The sequence below is a fragment of the Cnephaeus nilssonii genome (genome assembly GCF_951640355.1).
Source record: "Cnephaeus nilssonii genome assembly, chromosome: 4".
NCBI lineage: Eukaryota > Metazoa > Chordata > Mammalia > Chiroptera > Vespertilionidae > Cnephaeus > Cnephaeus nilssonii.
The window spans coordinates 32,411,489-32,428,775 of record NC_137075.1 but is presented as its reverse complement, the minus strand read 5'-3'; the positions used below and the strand labels follow the sequence as shown (position 1 = coordinate 32,428,775).

Below are 17,287 nucleotides of genomic sequence, written 5' to 3'. Positions count from 1 at the left end.
AGCGGGCTCGCCGGCTGCAGCATCGCTCAGCGCCGGGGCCCTGCCGGAGCCGGGTCTAGCATGTGCCGCGGCTCCCCGGCGGCGGCGGTAGCTCCTCTGCAGCAGCGGCAGCAACAGCAGCCGCCATGGCCAAGTCCAGCACGGAGCTCACCCGCGAGCTGCAAGGTACGAGGCTGCGGTGGTCTCCGGGACGCCAGGTCTGGAAGCGTTCGAGACCCAGTGCGCTCCTCCCCGCGGTGCACCCCAGCCCCGGTGCCTCCCGCCCCCGCCCCCTCCCCATGCATCCCGCTTGCAAGGCAACCCCCTCCCCTGCCCCTGCATCCCAGCTGCGGGCATCTGTCCCCGGAGCATCCTCCGCTGCCCCCCCTCGCCTCACCCTGTCAGGACCTTCTTGTCCCAGAGCCTCCCGTGCAGATCTTTGGTGACAGGTGTAGTCCCCTCGCGGTCCCTAGGGCTGACTCTCAGGCCCACCCCTAAGCGAGGCGGCTCGTCTCCTCTCCGGAGAGTCCCTGTTTCCCCGTCGGGCGGAGCCAGGCCCACCCCGGGCTGCACGATGGGAGCTGCCCCTGGTCCTGACCGCCTCTTGTCTCTACACCCTCCCTCTCCCGGCCCCGCCCCGGAACTGGCCCCGGAGAGCCCCCTACAGCCTAGCAGCGCCCAGACCAGTGGGGCAAAGAAGGGGATCAGGGCAGAGGGCCTGCGTTGGAGCTAAAAGCTAGAGCAAGATCTCTGCAGCTCACCTCCCACAGTGCCCCCCGTCCCAGCCAGCCCCCTCCTCGCTACCTTACACCCACACCTCAAGGCCTCTCCTGTTTGCATGGCCCTCAGACTCGGCTCAAACCAAGGCCTGGCCCCCCAGCACTGCCACAACCCTGACCCCCAGAGGCAGCAGCCCAGGCAGAGATCAGGAGCTCAAGGATACTCAGAGGCATGCGCGCCTTGGCAATTTCCCACACCTACACACACACACACACAAGCACAATCCTGAGATGTGTGTACAAACATCTTTATAGTGCCTGAACCCCCACCTCTCTCTCTCTCTCTTTCTCTCTCTCTCTCTCTCTCTCTCTCTCTCTCTCTCTCTCTCTCTCTCGATGGTCTGCCAGCAGTTGGGTAGGGTCTCATTTAAACACTAAATCCTTTCCACCTGCCACACACACCGGAACCTTCTGGCTCTGTGCCCCTTTCACAACTGCAAGCACAGCATACTCATTCACACTCCCCATCCCCACCAATGGCGTCTTCAGAAGGCACGCACACACGCGTTGTAAAAGGCAGACCCCCTCACACCGGAGACCACCTAGGATATAGTTAAAGGGACCCGCCCACACCCCTACACACTGACTCACTGTGTATGGGCTGACAGTTGCTGGAGTGAACAGGCTGGAAAAAACCCTTCACACCCTCAGAAGTGTAAGACACGCCCTCCCACAGACAGGGTCACTCAGCGGCTGTCCCTTGATTCAGAAACATCGGGAACCAGCGTTTTCTCCACACCCCCTCCCTCTCTAATAGGAAGAGAAACGTCACCCAAGAAGGAAAGCTGTGTGTCCCTGTCCTTCTTTGTCTCTCTTTTTCTCTCTCCTCCCATCTGACTCTGCCCCTGGAGAGCCCTGAGGAGGTGGGTGGCCAGGGTAAGGGGAGCTCTGAGCAGGCCCCTGTCCACCTGCAGACAGCATCCGGAGGTGCCTGAGCCAAGGGGCTGTGCTCCAGCAACATCGTGTGAAGCTGGAGACGAAGCCCAAGAAGTTTGAGGACCGAGTGCTGGTGAGGGCCCTGGGCTTGGGAGCAGAGGGAGGCGCCCAGGGCAGCGGGGCTGCTGAGGACAGAGAGCCTGGGAGGCAGGGAAGACAGCGGTGGGGAAGAGCTGAGGAGACGTGGTCTGGGAGAGGGGTTAGGCTGGACTGGGTCACCGTCCAGGAGATTAGAATGGGCATGAGGGAGAGCGAGGACCCCCAGAACGGAGGGCCGCTGCTGGCCAGGTTGCACACAGGCTGAGGGGGCTAGAGGAGGGCAGGAATCTAAGGCCCAGGGAATGGCCATTTGCTGCTGATTCCTTTTCCTTTCTCTGAAGGCCCTGACCTCCTGGCGCCTCCACCTCTTCCCCCTTAAAGTCCCAGCTAAGGTAAGTCGGGCTGAGGAGCGGAGAGCACCTGGCATGCCCCCTCCTGAGCGTGGCGGCCAGACCCTGACCACGAGCTGAGCATCCTCCCGCCCCCAGGTGGAGAGCTCCTTCAATGTCCTGGAGATCCGGGCCTTCAACACACTCAGTCAGAACCAGGTGAGCACCAGGGCCTGGGCCCCACTACTGGGCCAGCAGGAGGAGGGAGTCAATATGTGAGGCCCTGCTGCTCCCTCGCCCCCAGATCCTAGTGGAGACAGAACGAGGCATGGTGAGCATGCGGCTGCCATCAGCTGAGAGTGTGGACCAAGTGACGCGACACGTGAGCTCAGCCCTCTCCAAGGTCTGCCCTGGCCCTGGGTGAGTGGCACAGGAGGAATCTCTCCAGGGGTTGGACATCAAGGAAACTTCTCCCTCCTTCCCTCCTTCCCTCCTTCCCCTGGACCTGAGCTCCTTGGACAGCAAGGAGAAGAGCAAGCATGTTCCTGCTCCTGTTTTATTCTGGGGATCCAGAAGCCATAAGACATTGAGAGCCGCTTTTCACCTCTCTCTGGGATGGATTTGTTCATCTTCCAGGTGTCTAATCCGGCGTGGAAATGCAGACACTCCGGAAGGGCCCCGAGACACATCCCCCAACTCTGAGACTTCCACGTCTACCACTCACAGTGTGTGTGGTGAGCTGGGGCAGACTTGACGAAAGGGGGACCTAAACCACCCTGCTCCTTGTCCAGAGTCCTTTCTATATGGGGTGTCACCTGCCCCGGGGACCCCACAGCTCCCGGACCTCAGGGGTTCATGGTGTAGCAGGAACCCAGGACACTAGCACATAAAATGACCTTGACCTTTCCTTGACCCCCAAACCTGTTCCTCACTCCCTTGCCCCTCGTGGAGCCAGCCCATATTGTGCCCCACAGGTGGCTTCTCCGAGACCTACGCTGCCCTGTGTGACTACAATGGGCTGCACTGCCGTGAGGAGGTGCAATGGGTGCGTTGGGCAGGGACCCACTATTTGGGCAGCTGGGACCTGGAGGGAGGGGGCAGAGGAGGAGGAGGAGGGGAGCAGGGGTGAGCCAGTTCTACCTCTCCAAGGACGTGGACACCATCTATCATGCCGAGGATAACCGGGAGTTCAATCTTTTAGATTTCAGCCACTTGGAGAGCCGGTAAGCTGTTGGGATAGACTCCCCACCCCCCACCACAGAAGCCCTTCTGATCCCACCCACAGTCCCAGCTCTCTCTCCCCAACCCCCCTCCACTGCCTTCTACCCATCCAGGCTTTCCCCAGCCCAACCACTCTATGCCTAGTCTCTTCTTCCCTGCCCACCTGCTCACCACTTTCCTACCCACTTCAATCTCCCCACAGAGACTTGGCCCTGATGGTGGCAGCCCTGGCCTACAACCAGTGGTTCACCAAACTCTACTGCAAGGACCTGCGGCTGGTAGGGACGAGGAGGGGTGGTGGAAGTGGGAGAGAGAAGTGTCCTCTCTGGTCCCTGATCACAGCGCCCACTCTGTCCTCAGGGCTCTGAAGTGCTGGAACAGGTGCTACATACCCTGAGCAAGTCGGGGAGCCTCGAAGAGCTGGTGCTGGACAATGCGGGACTTAAGACGTGAGCCAGCCTCCTCGTTGGCCAGTGGTGCCCCCGTCATGTAGCCTTAGGGCGACAGAACCTCAGAGCATGATAGGGGCCTCTGAGCTAGCTCATCCTGCTCCTCACTTTACAGAAGAAGATACTGAGGCCCAAAGAGGGCAGAAAACAAGTCACTGGTCACACTGGACTCAGACCTAAGCCCCCTGGCCCCCAGCTCCATGGCCTTCCCCAGCGTGGCCTTTCCCAGCATGCTCCATCAACCACCAGGCGGGTGGGCTTCTCTAACTCGAGGGCCCGAAGCTGGGCTTTGTCTCAGCACAACTTCTCTTGTGCTCCAGAGTGGTGACAAGTTCCATGGCAGACCCTGAGCTGCCCCCCACCGTGGGGGCCTCTGTCCTTTGCAGTCCCAGCCAGGCGGGCAGGTGGAGGAGGAGGGGAAGCCCAGGGGCTGGGACAAACAAATCCTTCCTCCCCTTGCCTGAAGGGACTTTGTCCAGAAGCTGGCCTGCGTGTTTGGGGAGAACGGGAGCTGCGTGCTACATGCCCTCACTCTGTCCCACAATCCCATCGAGGACAAGGGTGAGCCCCAGCCCGGAGTCCTACCCCCACCGCAGTGCAGACCCCTGTCCTAGCCCAGAGCCCAACCCGGGTCTGAACAGCGGCTCTCCAACCGGATACCAGCCCCTGCCCCAACACCTCCATCCTTGACCCCAGGCCTGTACCCCACTCACGCCCCTACCCTGACTGTACCACCTGCTCCCACTGCCCAGCCTCTCACGGGGTGCATTTCTCTCCCCGCTCCCCAGGTTTCCTCAGTCTGAGCCAGCAGCTCCTCTGCTTCCCCACTGGCCTCACCAAACTGTGCCTGGCCAAGACTGCCATTTCCCCTCGAGGTATTTGCACTGGGAACCCTGACGTCTGACCATTAACCTCCCCAGAGCTGCCTAGGCTGTGGAGCCCCGTCCGGAGGCATATCCACACACTCACCCAGCCTCCCAGGGATCAGGGGAAGGGAAGGAGCCACATTGTGGGAGTGGGGAAGCCTTGTACACCGGGAGAAGAGGGGGAGACGGGGGCCAACCCAGCCCAGTGCCCGCTGTGCTCAGGGCTCCAGGCGCTGGGCCAGACCTTCGGGGCCAACCCGGCCTTTGCCAGCTCCCTTCGGTACCTGGACCTGAGCAAGAACCCTGGGCTGCTTGCCACAGATGAGTCCAACGTGAGTCCACGGAACACAGCCCAAGCCCCTGCCGAAGCGCGCTCAGGCCGCAGGGCCCGGGTCTCTATCACCCCTTCCCCCTGCAACCCCGCTGCCCCCCTTCCCAGGCCCTCTACAGCTTCCTGGCCCAGCCCAACGCTCTGGTGCACCTGGACCTGGCGGGGACTGACTGCGCCGTTGACTTGGTGAGGGGTTGGTTGTGATGGTGGACCAGCCTGAGGTGATCTGGGGAGGCCAGGGTGGTCTGTGCCTCGCCAGCTTCCTTGAGTAGGAAGGTGGGCAGAGCTGGCAGGGTGGCCTCAGGTTCAGCTGAATGTAAAGCGGCACCCGCGGCTGCCACCTGTGCCGCACTTCATCTCGGTCCCGGCCAAGGCTGTGCTGGCTCCGTGAAAGCCAGCCCTCGCCCACCCCCTGGCCCGAGGCTGCGTCCACCAGGAGGCCATGTGAGCAAGGCACCTTGTGAGCCTGTGGTGACCCTGGCTTTGTGCATCCATTGTCTGTGAGCCTCTCTACCACCCCTGGGGACCCACTTTCCACAGAGGGGAAACCGAGGCAATATGAGGGGAAGTGAGAATCCATAGCTGGGCTCACATAGACTGACCACGGGGTGCGGGGGTAAGAGCAGGACTTTGATGGGGAGGGGATACCCCTCCCAGTACCCCTCCCAGCCCCTGTGAGACCCACCACGTCTCTCCCCACAGCTTCTGGGTGCCCTGCTCCATGGCTGCTGCTCCCACCTAACCTACCTCAACCTGGCGCGTAACAGCTGCTCTCACAGGTGGGAGCATGAGGGGTGCAGGAAGGGAGGGGGCAAGTGGTGGGTGTCCCGCTCCCTTGCTGACCCCAGGGGTCTCTGCAGGAAGGGCCGGGAGGCCCCACCAGCCTTCAAGCAGTTCTTCAGCAGCGCCTACACACTGAGCCACGTCAACCTGTCTGCCACAAAGCTGCCCCTGGAGGCCCTCAGGTCGGGTGGGTGCAGGGTTGGGGGAGCGTCCAAGGGGGAGCCATCAGAGAAGCGGCGAGAGGTAACAGTGGGCCTGCTGGCCTTCCTCCCACAGGGCGCTGCTCCAGGGCCTCTCCCTCAACAGCCACCTCAGCGACCTGCACCTGGACCTCAGCGGCTGTGAGGTGAGCCCTCAGTCCCCCGATCCCACTGTTTGCCCCCCACCCACTGTTCATTTCTCTGACCTCAGTCAAACCCCGGCAATATCTTGCCTCTGCACTACTCCTCTGTGACCCCCCCCCCCAACCTGATCACACCTCCACTTTCCCGTCTCAGTCTGTGGTCTGCGTCCCTCTTTCCAGAGGTCATTTTCAGTCTCCAGTATCTCCCCCCTTAAAGCTTTGCGGACGGAGATACCAGGCTTTCCCACCAGAGGGCAGGAGCGAGCTATCTCCGGTGCAGCGGCCTGGAGACTTTTCTGACTGAAAGGGAGAGAGCCCTGGGGAAGAATCTGGTGTGGAGAAGGGGCCTCCTGATTTTACACCCCAGACCTGATATGACCTTGAGTCCTGGCGTAACTACTTTGGTCTCTGAACATTAAAGGTGCCCTCCCCCCGCCCTTACCCTGCCTCCCTGCCCCACCCCTACCCTGTTCCTGCAGCTCCGCTCAGCAGGAGCCCAGGCTTTGCAAGAGCAATTGGGGGCTGTCACCTGTGTGGGCAGCCTGGATCTGTCAGACAATGGTGAGTGGAGGCGTTTGCTTCCTGGGAGCCAGGTGGGGACAGGGCCGGGAGCGTGGGGGAGAAGCGTTAAGGAGACTCCTGTGAGCCTCGGCCTCAAGGCCAGGCCTCTCCCATCTACTGGCCAGGGTTTGACTCGGACCTCCTGACACTGGTGCCCGCACTTGGCAAGAACAAGTCCCTCAAGCACCTGTTCCTGGGCAAGAACTTCAATGTCAAGGCCAAGTAAGGCCCCTCCCCATACCACAGACCCTCACTCTGTCAGCCCCCTCCCCTTTTGGCTCACTGTATTGCCTCTGATCCCTCCCTACTCCCCCAAGAGCATGACCCCGGCCCTCTCCCCTCAGGACCCTGGAGGAGATCCTCCACAAGCTGGTGCAGATGATCCAGGAGGAGGACTGTGTGAGTGGCTGGGCCGGGGCGGGGGGGGGGGGTTCCTGCTGTGGCGGGAGCCTTGGAAACTGGGCCCAACCCCTACTTGCCCACACAGTCCCTGCAGTCACTGTCTGTGGCAGACTCCCGGCTGAAGCTGCGCACCAGCATCCTCATCAATGCCCTGGGCAGCAACACCTGCCTGGCCAAGGTGGATCTGAGCGGCAATGGCATGGAGGACATTGGGGCCAAGATGCTGTCTAAGGCCCTGCAGATAAACTCCTCCCTCAGGTGGGTCCCCACTTGAACCCTCTGACCCCCTGCACACACACACACACACACACACACACACACACACACACTCGCCCTTCCTGCTTGCCTTGCTCTGCCCCAGCTTCCAGGAAACCCTCAGTCCCAAACCATCTCTGAGTCTGCCTCATTACCCAGGAAAGGAGGGGGCTGTGGCCTGCCCCTTAACAGGGACTCAGAGGGAAGGTAACAAGCTGTGCTCAACCTCTCCCCAGAACTATCCTATGGGACCGGAACAATACATCTGCCCTGGGCTTTCTGGACATTGCGAGGGCCCTGGAGAGGTGAGTGGACCAGCCCCTTCCCTGACCCAGGCCCCCAGCTTCCTGGGCCTGGACCAAGCCTGAACTAACTCAGCCTCACACCAGCCCTCTTGACCTCTTTGCCCAGAAATGTTAGAAAGGGCCATGGACGAGGGAAGAGGTCAGCAAGAGGTGGGTCTAGCCGAAACCGGTTTGGCTCAGTGGATAGAGCGTCTGTCTGCGGACTGAGGGGTCCGGGGTTCGGTTCTGGTCGGGGGCGTGTGCCTTGGTTGCGGGCACGTCCCCGGTGGGGGGGGGGGGTGCAGGAGGCGGCTGGTCGATGTTTCTCTCTCATCGATGTTTCTGGCTCTCTATCCCTCTCCCTTCCTCTCTGTAGAAAATCAATAAAATAGATAAATAAAAAAATAAAAAAGAGGTGGGTCTGGGGGAGCAGGGGCCTCTCCTCACCTCCTCCTCTGTGCTCCTATGTCCACAGCAACCACACGCTGCGCTTCATGTCCTTCCCCGTGAGCGACATCTCCCAAGCCTACCGCAGCGCCCCCGAGCGCACTGAGGACGTCTGGCAGAAGGTGGTGGCCTGGGCAGGGTGGAACAGAGAGGGCAGGGGACAGCCCACATCCCCAGGCCCTGACACGCTCACCCCGTCGTCTCCAGATCCAGTGGTGCTTGGTGAGGAACAACCACTCCCAGACGTGTCCCCAGGAGCAGGCCTTCCGGCTGCAGCAGGGCCTGGTGACCAGCAGCGCCGAGCAAGTAAACGTTTCCCTCTGGGACACATGGGGCATGCATGGGGCATGCAAGGCACAGGTGTGATGTGACGGGGGGCGGGGAGCATGAAGGAGGCATCACATGATGCCCATAACTGGGCTCAAGTATGGGGAAGAATAGGGGCCCCAAAAATGAGAGAACATTTTGTGGGCAAACAGTGGGGGCCCCAGACAAGGGGTGCAAGGACTGTGGGAGCTCCACTGGGCATTCAAGAAGGGCTTCCCCAGAAGAAGTAAGAGCAGACCATCCCTGACCCCAGTAGTGCTGACACCAATACATTGCCCAAGGAGACATAGAAACGGGGTGCCTGGGGTCCTACCTGGGAGGGTGTTGTGCGAGGTCCCCCTAACACTCCGGCTGTGCTGCAGATGCTGCAGCGGCTGTGTGGACGCGTGCAGGAGGAGGTCCGGGCCCTGAGGTTGTGCCCCCTGGAACCCGTGCAGGATGAGCTGCTCTACGCTCGGGACCTCATCAAGGACGCCAAGAACTCCCGGGCGGTGAGCCCTGCACAGCACCCCACACACTCTCCCCGGCAATCCAGAACCCAGGAAGGCCAGCCATGCTCTCCCAGAAGTGCCTGGGCCCTGCCTGTGCATCCGCCCTCCAGGCACAAAGGCCTGCTTCTGGCCTGACCGTAACCCCTTCCTTACACAGCTGTTTCCCAGCCTCTATGAGCTGGGGCACGTGCTGGCCAACGACGGGCCTGTGCGGCAGAGGCTGGAGTCGGTAGCCAGTGAGGTGTCCAAGGCTGTGGACAAGGAGCTGCAGGCAAGTCCCGGGGAAAGAGTCTAGTGTTGACCCAGGCTCTAAGCCGAGGGCTCGGTCTGCCCGGTCTGCCCGGGGAGATTACTGGGGCAAGAAGGAAATGCGGAGCTGAGACCACCCACATTCCCGCTGTGCAAAGACATTACTAGAAAACGGGGCTGCATTGTTCCTGCTAGCTTCAGTCTTGGCCCCTGGCCTCTTACCTCTCTCTCCCCCTGGACTGACTTCCCTGTCCATATGGTAGGGTGGACGCCTGAGGGGCTGGAATAGACAGGCTATTGTCTCTCAGCTGGGAAACCACACCTGACCCTGCCCCCCTTTGGGCTCTGGCCTCCCTTCCCCCATACTAGGTGATCCTGGAGTCCATGGTCAGCCTAACGCAAGAGTTATGTCCCGTGGCCATGCGGGTAGCTGAGGGGCACAACAAGATGCTGAGCAATGTGGCCGAGCGCGTCACTGTGCCCCGAAACTTCATCCGCGGGGCGCTGCTGGAGCAGGCCGGGCAGGACATTCAGAACAAGCTGGAGTGAGAGGCAGACGGGTTGGGCAGGGCTGGATTGGGCCCAGAACACTTAGGGACTTGGGGCCCAGCTCTCAACCATGAATAATGAATGGCACAATCTCCATTACCAGGGATAAATCTTTAACCAACTGCAACCTTGCCATTCAGGGTCGGACTGGTCTTTGCCCTAGAAATCTAAGTGCTGAGCTGGGGTTCAGGAGCCGGGCAGTGCACACACAGAGGTGCGCACACACACAGGCACACACGCACACCGGAGTCACCTCCTGCAGAGGCGTGGCCAAAGAGAACTGATGTGATTGGAGAGTGTGGGCTACACGCTGTCCCTCCCAGGTCTCACCCTGGGTCTGGGTCTGGGTGCCACCACTCTCCAAAGCAAAGGAAAAGAAACATTATTACAAGGAGAACTGGTTCCTGCTCTTACAGCGGAGACCAGAAGAGCTCTCTCGGCACCCCACTCACCCAGCTCTGTTCCACTGAGCTCCAGGGCCTCAGTCCTCTTTGCCCACCCTCCTAACCCACACACCCCTGGGCGGGAGGTCGGTGGGTGGGACTGAGGATGCCGTTATGGAGATTTGAGTGTGGCCCTCGGGAGCCTCCTACAGCATGTTAGGGCCTCCTTGGGTGGCCGGGCTAGCCGGCCCTCCCCCTCGGGCACCTGGGGAGGGCAGGGCTGAGGCCCAGGCCCGGGGAGCGGTGGCTGAGCAGCCCCACCTGTGCCCACAGTGAAGTGAAGCTCTCCGTCGTCACCTACTTAACCAACTCCATAGTGGATGAAATCCTGCAGGAGCTGTACCACTCACACAAGAGCCTGGTAAGCCGTTCAGACACGCCCTGTACGTGGGCATCATACTACCGCCCCAGCCCCCTCCCCTCAAGGCTCTGGGAGGTAGACCACTTCCTCAGGATCCTGTCCTTCCCCAGGCCCGGCACCTGGCCCAGCTAAGGACACTATCAGATCCATCAGGGGGGCCAGGCCAAGGGCAGGATCTGTCCTCCCGGGGCCGGGGCCGGGGCCGTAACCATGACCACGAGGAGACCACAGATGATGAACTTGGGACTAACATCGTGAGCACCCCACCCCCACGCCCCTCCCTAACCTAGGTCCTGCCCCTGAACCTGCAAAACACTGTCCCCTTCCACTTCTCTGGACTCCACTCCCCCCTATGGAGCTGGTCTCACCAGCCCAACCAGCCCAGCCTCTTCCCTAATCCCCATGCCCAGACCCCTGAGGAGAGGGAGGCAGGAGGGACTCTAAAAAGAAGGTTTCATGAGGAACGGAGGCTCCAGATGAGGTCCTGCCATGTGCCCCACTCTTCACCTCCATCTCTGCAGGACACCATGGCCATCAAAAAGCAAAAACGCTGCCGCAAGATCCGGCCAGTGTCCGCCTTCATCAGTGAGTCCCCAGCTTCGATTCCAATGGCCCTGTTTCCCCTTCTTTTTCCTCTGTCTCCCCAGCCTGCTTTCTCCCTGTCCCTCCTGCTAGTCCCTCTAACGCCGCTGTCCCCACAGGTGGGAGCCCTCAGGACATGGAAAGCCAGCTGGGGAGTCTGGGGATCCCTCCTGGTTGGTTCTCAGGACTCGGGAACAGCCAGCCCACTGCTAGTGGCTCCTGGGAAGGTCTATCCGAGCTTCCCACTCACGGCTATAAACTAAGGCATCAAACACAAGGCAGGCCCCGACCCCCCAGGACCACCCCTCCAGGACCTGGTCGGCCCAGTGTGAGTCCCTAAGGCCTCTCAAGAGGATCGACTTCACAGGCCAGGCGCAGAGCACCAGCCTTGGGGGATGTGGCAGGGGCCCCGGCAGGCCACCACAAGAGGGACTATCCAGTTTGGATGGGAGCTAGACCTTGTCACAGAGAGGAAATCTGTCTGCCAGACAGTAGCAGTCATTGTGGTGAGAGCTGCCAAGCTTAGTATATTTCCAGGTGGACTGAAGTCTACACTTCCATGGGGCCAGGAGAAGCCAGTCCACGTCCGAAGGGGGCGGCCCTGAGTGGATGGGAGGGCCCTCCTGGCCCCGATGAGATTCCCTACAGGACTTTCCTCCCAGCAGGTGCCCGTGCCTGGGACGCGTCAGGAGAACGGGATGGCCACCCGCTTGGATGAGGGGCTGGAGGACTTCTTCAGCCGAAGGGTCATGGATGAGAGTCCCAGGTGTGGCACCTAGACACACTCCCATTTCACCAGCCCTGAGGCCGGGAAGGACTCATGCCTGCCCAGCTCCCACGGAGACAGAGCCCTGGGGCAGAGCCGGTCTCTCTGGGACGTTTCCTCATTCTCGTCCTTCCACACCTAGCCCTTGTCTCCCATGTTTTCTTAATCTCAGGACAGCTAGCTAGAAAGGATGGGCCAGAGGGGTGGTGGGGATGGGCCTGGGGCAGGTTGGGGCTGGCTGCAGGCCCTGGGGGGTATGACCATTAGGGTAAGAGGCCTGAGGGCCTGTTCTCAGTCACTGTCCTGCCCTGAGGAACTGGGTCGCTTGCAGAGACAGAGGGGAGGGCAGGAGGCGTGCCTGGGAGAAGAGTTGATCTGATCTGCTAGAGGATTATGACAGGGAAGGTGAGGACACCGTCTCCCCTGAGATAAGTGGTAAGGGCTGCAGAGCAGCAGCAGAACTAGAGGAGAGGAAACTGGGAGGTTTGTGAGACCTGAGATAGACTACCAGCACCACCCTGAGCTACCTCTGCACCTGGCATTTACATCTGCCCACGCCCTGCCGTTAACTCCCCCTGACCCTGCTCAGCTGCCCTCGGACCCTGCGGCCCCTGCGGCCAGGCCTCCCAGACCCTCCGCTGCCTCCGCTGCAGAAGAAGAGGCGCCGAGGCCTGTTCCACTTTCGTCGGCCCCGGAGCTTCAAGGGGGACAGGGGACCAGGGTCCCCCACCACCGGACTCCTCCTCCCTCCGCCCCCACCCCCACCCCCAACTCAGGAGAGCCCCCCCAGCCCAGACCCGCCCAGCCTCGGCAACAACTCTTCCCCCTGCTGGAGCCCAGAGGAGGAGAGCGGCCTGCTCCCTGGACTGGGGGGGAACCGGGGGCCTTCCTTCCGCAGGAAGATGGTAAGTGAGGCAGGAGGTCCTGGGTCCTCCCCGTCTGCTGTCCCACACGCAGCCCACCTGCCCACCCCACCCAGACAATTACGGGGAGGATGCCAGGGACTCTGGGGAACTTTGGTCATCCCAACTCCCTGCTCCTTGAGAGAGGGCTAGGCCTGTGGGCTAGCATGCTGGGCGTGCTGCGTGCATGTTTGGGCAGTGGAAAGACTTCCAAGGGTGTGGGCAGGGCTCCCCTGGGCTGGGGGCTCCGAGGGGCAGGGGCCCTCCCCACTCCCTTGCTGCCTGTGGAACTGCTTGTAAACCTGAGAACTTGTTTCAGGGTTCTGAGGGGTCAGAGCCAGCGGAGGGGGGCCAGGCCCCTGGGACAGCACAACAGCCAAGAGTCCAGGGTGTCGCCCTTCCTGGGTTGGGAAGAACCAAAGGTTGGAGCTTCGATGGGAAACAAGAGGTGAGGGGAGCCCACGCGGTGAAGTGAGGGTCCTGTGGGTCCCTGTCTACCACCCTCTCCTTCCTGCTCCCCTCTCCCTGGTGGGTCAGTGGGAAAACCATGCATTGGCGGTAGAGGTGTTCGCTGCAGCTCTGCCCATACCAGACACCTGCCGTGGAACCCTGGGCAGCTCCCCTGCCCGCTGGAGCCTCTGCTTCCTTGTAAAACGGGCGGCCACAGAAATACTTACCTCCAGGGCTGGTTCCCCAACTGTGGTGACCTGATTACCACTTTAGGACGGATTTTTATCTTCTCCACATTCCACCTGTGTTATTATTTACATATTGTTTTCATTTAAATCAACTCGCCTTTTTTAACTTCATCTGGACCTGTGCATTATTATCTTTAAAACCAAAGTCATGTTTTCTTTTACTGCACATAAAATAAACATGTAAATATTAACATAGCGGTCTTTTCATTCATGCGAGCCATTTCATATACCCCTAGGGTGGTCTGGGTGCCACTCTTCGGGTCTAGGGACTGATGACATAAGTTGCTAGAGCGGAAGCCCCTTGCTAACTGCAGTCCCCGCCTGGAGAGGGCGTTTCTCACACACACACACACACACACACACACACTCTCTCTCACACACACTCTCACACACACACACACACTCACACACACACACACACTCACACACACTCTCACACACACACTCACACACACTCTCTCTCACACACACACACACTCACACACACACACACTCACACACACTCGCACACACACACTCACACACACACTCACACACTCATATACACACTCTCACACACACTCACACACACTCACACACACACACACTCACACACACTCACACACACACTCACACACTCACACACACACACTCACTCACACACACACTCACACACACTCACACACACTCACACACACACTCACACACACACTCTCACACACACACTCACACACACTCTCACACACTCACACACACTCACACACACACACTCACACACACACTCACACACACACTCACACACACACACACTCACACACACACTCACACACACACACTCACACACACACACACTCACACATACACTCACACACACACACACACACACACACACACACACACACTCGGCTCTCCTTTCAGGGCACAAGCCCAGACCTGGAGGGCGGTGTCCAGGCGTGGCAGAAACGGCGCTCTTCGGATGATGCAGGTGAGCACGGTCGCCCTCCCTTCCTTCTTTTGACCCCTCTCTCAGGGACCCCTCCTAATTTGCCTTTCCCGGTCCCCTTTTCCATCCCCCCTCCGCCCCAGGGCCTGGAGCCTGGAAGCCGCCACCACCCCCTCAGAGCACCAAGCCGAGCTTCAGCGCCATGCGCCGTGCAGAGGCCACCTGGCACATAGGTACGGACCCCTCCCTCAGGCAGCAGCCCTGAGGCCCAGGCCGCGCCCTGCATCCGGGAGTCCAAGGTGGGGCGGTGAAGAGTCCACACGGGGGAAATGTCTAAGGCTATTTACAAAGCGAAGGCCCAAAGGGACAGCCCAACCCAAAGAAAGGCCCGGCAGACAGAAGTGGCTTTGCCGGGCCGGGCAGACGAGAACACAGGTTGTGGGAGATTCCAGGTAGTTCTCCAGGCAGGGCCACCTGTGGTCCCTGTCGGCAGAGCGGCACCCTCGACAGACAGGTCCTCTCTCTGACCCTCAGCTGGGAAGAGTGGGCAAGTACTCGTCATGCCAGGCCCCCCTCAGACATGCCAGGCTCCTCCAAGAACAGCTGCCAAGCCAGCCCCGGCTCATGCAGCAGGTGCCACAGGGCAGGGGCCAGAGCCCGTCCTGCCCCGGAGGTCAGAAACCCTGGTTGTTAGGCCCAGCTCAGCCACCGCCAGCTGGGTTGACCTTATACAAGCTATTTACCTTCTGGCTTTGGAACTCTGAAGGCTTAAAAAGGAGGGGTTCGTGGTATGACATTCGCGTCTGCTGGGTTCCGAGCACCTTGCACCCACGGAACCTCCGAAGGAAAGCTGGTCAGCTCAGCGTCAACCTACGTTCCCACGGGCCTGGCATCTGACCCTTCAGCAGCACTGACAGGGACACATCTCACTGTACACACAGACACTCCATCGCCCTCCTCCTCTCCACCAGACGCCAGGGCACCAGGCATGTGCAGAGCCAGGCTGGCCCTTGACTTGGGAATGCCTCCCCTGCCCGTCCTCCAAGGCCCAGCCAGTTCTGGGGGCATCTCTGCTGGTTTCCCATCCCCCCCCCCAACACACACACACAACGTGGTTAAATAGGCAAAGTGGGGCTCCACCCTTCATTTAGACCACGGGAGTTGGATGCACACCCGCCCCAGCACCCTTCAGGCTTCTCTTACCCCTCCCCCCCCCCCCCCCCCCCCCACACACACACACGGACAACACCTTCCAGGTGGGGTACCCTCAGGCTCAATTTGCATAAAGCCACAGAGGCAGGAGGTGGGAGTGCCAGGGGGCCCCTCCTTGAGGCTCTCGCCATCTAAGTCAGACTGGAGACAAAGTCCTGGGAGAGCCAGGCTGCAGCCTTGGCAGGACCCGGGCACTGCAGCCCTGGCTGAGCAGCCCCGCCTGTGGGCCAGACGGCCCCAGGCTCTGGCTCTATGCCAGCAGGGGAGAGCTCAGGCCCTGCTCTTCACGAGGGGCAGCCTGAGCCCACTCCCGAGGTGACGGGCTCAGGACCATGCTGGGGGCCAAGGTCTAAGGAAATGTGAGAGCAGAAGGGAACATTAAGGCAGAGGCACAGGAGCAAATGGGGAAGTCCAGGCCCCCAGGGCTTCGTAGGGGAGGGAGGGCTATGCAAGAATGCCTGTTCCTGCAGTTTCTCTTCTCTCCCCATCCCCTAGCTGAGGAGCGTGCCCCCAACCACAGCTGCCAGAGCCCCAGCCCCTCCTCCCAGGATGGGGAGGAGGAGAAGGAGGGGGCCCTGTTCCCGGAGAGGACGGTTCCCGCTAGGAATGCCAAGGTGAGGGCTGGCCAGGCGAGTGGGGGAGGCAGTTTGATGAGGCAAAGGGCGAACTAATGACCCAGCATCTTCCTTCTTCTGTCAGCTGCAGGACCCCCCTTTAGCTCCACGGCCCCCCAAGCCAGTGGCTGTGCCCAGGGGCCGCCGTCCCCCCCAGGAGCCAGGGGGCAGGGAAGAGGCTGAGGCTGGGGGTGCAGCCCCAGGAATGAACAAACCCCGGCTGAGGCTGGGCTCACAGCAGGACCAAGAGGAGTCCGAGGCCCAAGGTCTGCCACCTGGCTGGAGGGGCCTCGGGATGCCTCTAGGACCCTGCTGCCCACACCGGGTCCCCATCCCAAGCACCAGCTCTGAGCCCCACTTGGATGCCGGACCTGCCTTGACTATCATTTCAGGGCTCCTGGATCCAGGCCGCCGGTCTGCCCCCCTGAAGCCCAAGAGGACACGGCGGGCACAGTCCTGTGACAAGCTGGAGCCTGATAGAAGACGGCCCCCTGACTCCACAGGTGCCGGTGGGTGGGCCACAGGGCAGTCCCCCTTCCCACCCTCCTGTCCAACATGGCGCGCCCAACACGGGCGGCTGGCTCTCCCTGCCCAGGAAACAGGGCTCCCTGGATTTGTCCCCAGCAGGAACCAGTGAGCCAGGAACAGACTGACAGCCGCTGCTGCACCCTCCCCAGCCCTCCTCTCGACATGTGCCTCACAAGGACTGACCCCCCCCCCCGGCCCCCTCCCCTGCACCTCCAGGTCCCTCTGCCAGCCCATCTCACAGGGGCTGGATGGCAGGATGAGGTGTGGGGGACAGGAGGGGGGATAGGAGGGGAGGGAGCAACCTGGAAAGAGGGAGACTCTGAATGCCTGCTCCCTCAGCAGAGTCGGGGTGGGGGGCTTCTCCCTCCCTGGAGGGCAGATCTATCCCTCTACCCGCAGGGGCTCTCTCCCCACTTGTATAGAATAAATAAAAAAAAATCACTGCCTGCCTTGAGTCTTTGCTGCCTTCCCCATTCACCGCCCCACACCCCACCATCTGTTCCCCTTCAGTGCTTGTTCTCAGTGGGGAAGAGTGAGGAACACCTCACAGGGTTGGGGCTGGGGCTCTGAGCAGGGAGGGAAAGGCCAGAGAAGTGATGGACAGGTTGAACAGGACTGAGGTCCCCAAGCCCCAGTAAG

General features: G+C 60.9%; 1 protein-coding gene across 4 annotated transcripts; it reads left to right on the top strand.

Annotated features, from left to right (window-relative positions):
* Positions 1-125: 125 nt before the first annotated feature.
* On the top strand, positions 126-16,773 carry CARMIL3 (capping protein regulator and myosin 1 linker 3; the record flags this gene model as incomplete). Of its 4 annotated transcripts, none has more annotated exons than XM_079767703.1 (40): positions 126-165; positions 1,673-1,767; positions 2,075-2,125; positions 2,222-2,281; positions 2,367-2,482; positions 2,699-2,796; positions 3,037-3,107; positions 3,212-3,285; positions 3,486-3,561; positions 3,644-3,732; positions 4,199-4,293; positions 4,521-4,607; positions 4,821-4,930; positions 5,038-5,115; positions 5,632-5,708; positions 5,790-5,894; positions 5,989-6,058; positions 6,535-6,616; positions 6,742-6,838; positions 6,961-7,015; positions 7,104-7,276; positions 7,510-7,578; positions 8,033-8,126; positions 8,212-8,310; positions 8,694-8,822; positions 8,980-9,093; positions 9,441-9,616; positions 10,337-10,424; positions 10,535-10,678; positions 10,946-11,009; positions 11,126-11,334; positions 11,672-11,772; positions 12,362-12,677; positions 12,994-13,122; positions 14,270-14,336; positions 14,438-14,527; positions 16,002-16,120; positions 16,212-16,386; positions 16,513-16,629; positions 16,745-16,773. In XM_079767703.1, the coding sequence occupies 40 exons, from the start codon at positions 126-128 to the stop codon at positions 16,771-16,773; spliced, it is 4,128 nt and encodes a 1,375-aa protein (XP_079623829.1). The 4 variants fall into 4 exon arrangements, with proteins under 4 accessions (XP_079623829.1, XP_079623827.1, XP_079623826.1 ...); XM_079767701.1 differs by having other exon boundaries at positions 16,206-16,386; positions 16,513-16,623; positions 16,748-16,773; XM_079767700.1 differs by having other exon boundaries at positions 16,206-16,386.
* Between the last annotated feature and the right edge of the window lie 514 nt (positions 16,774-17,287).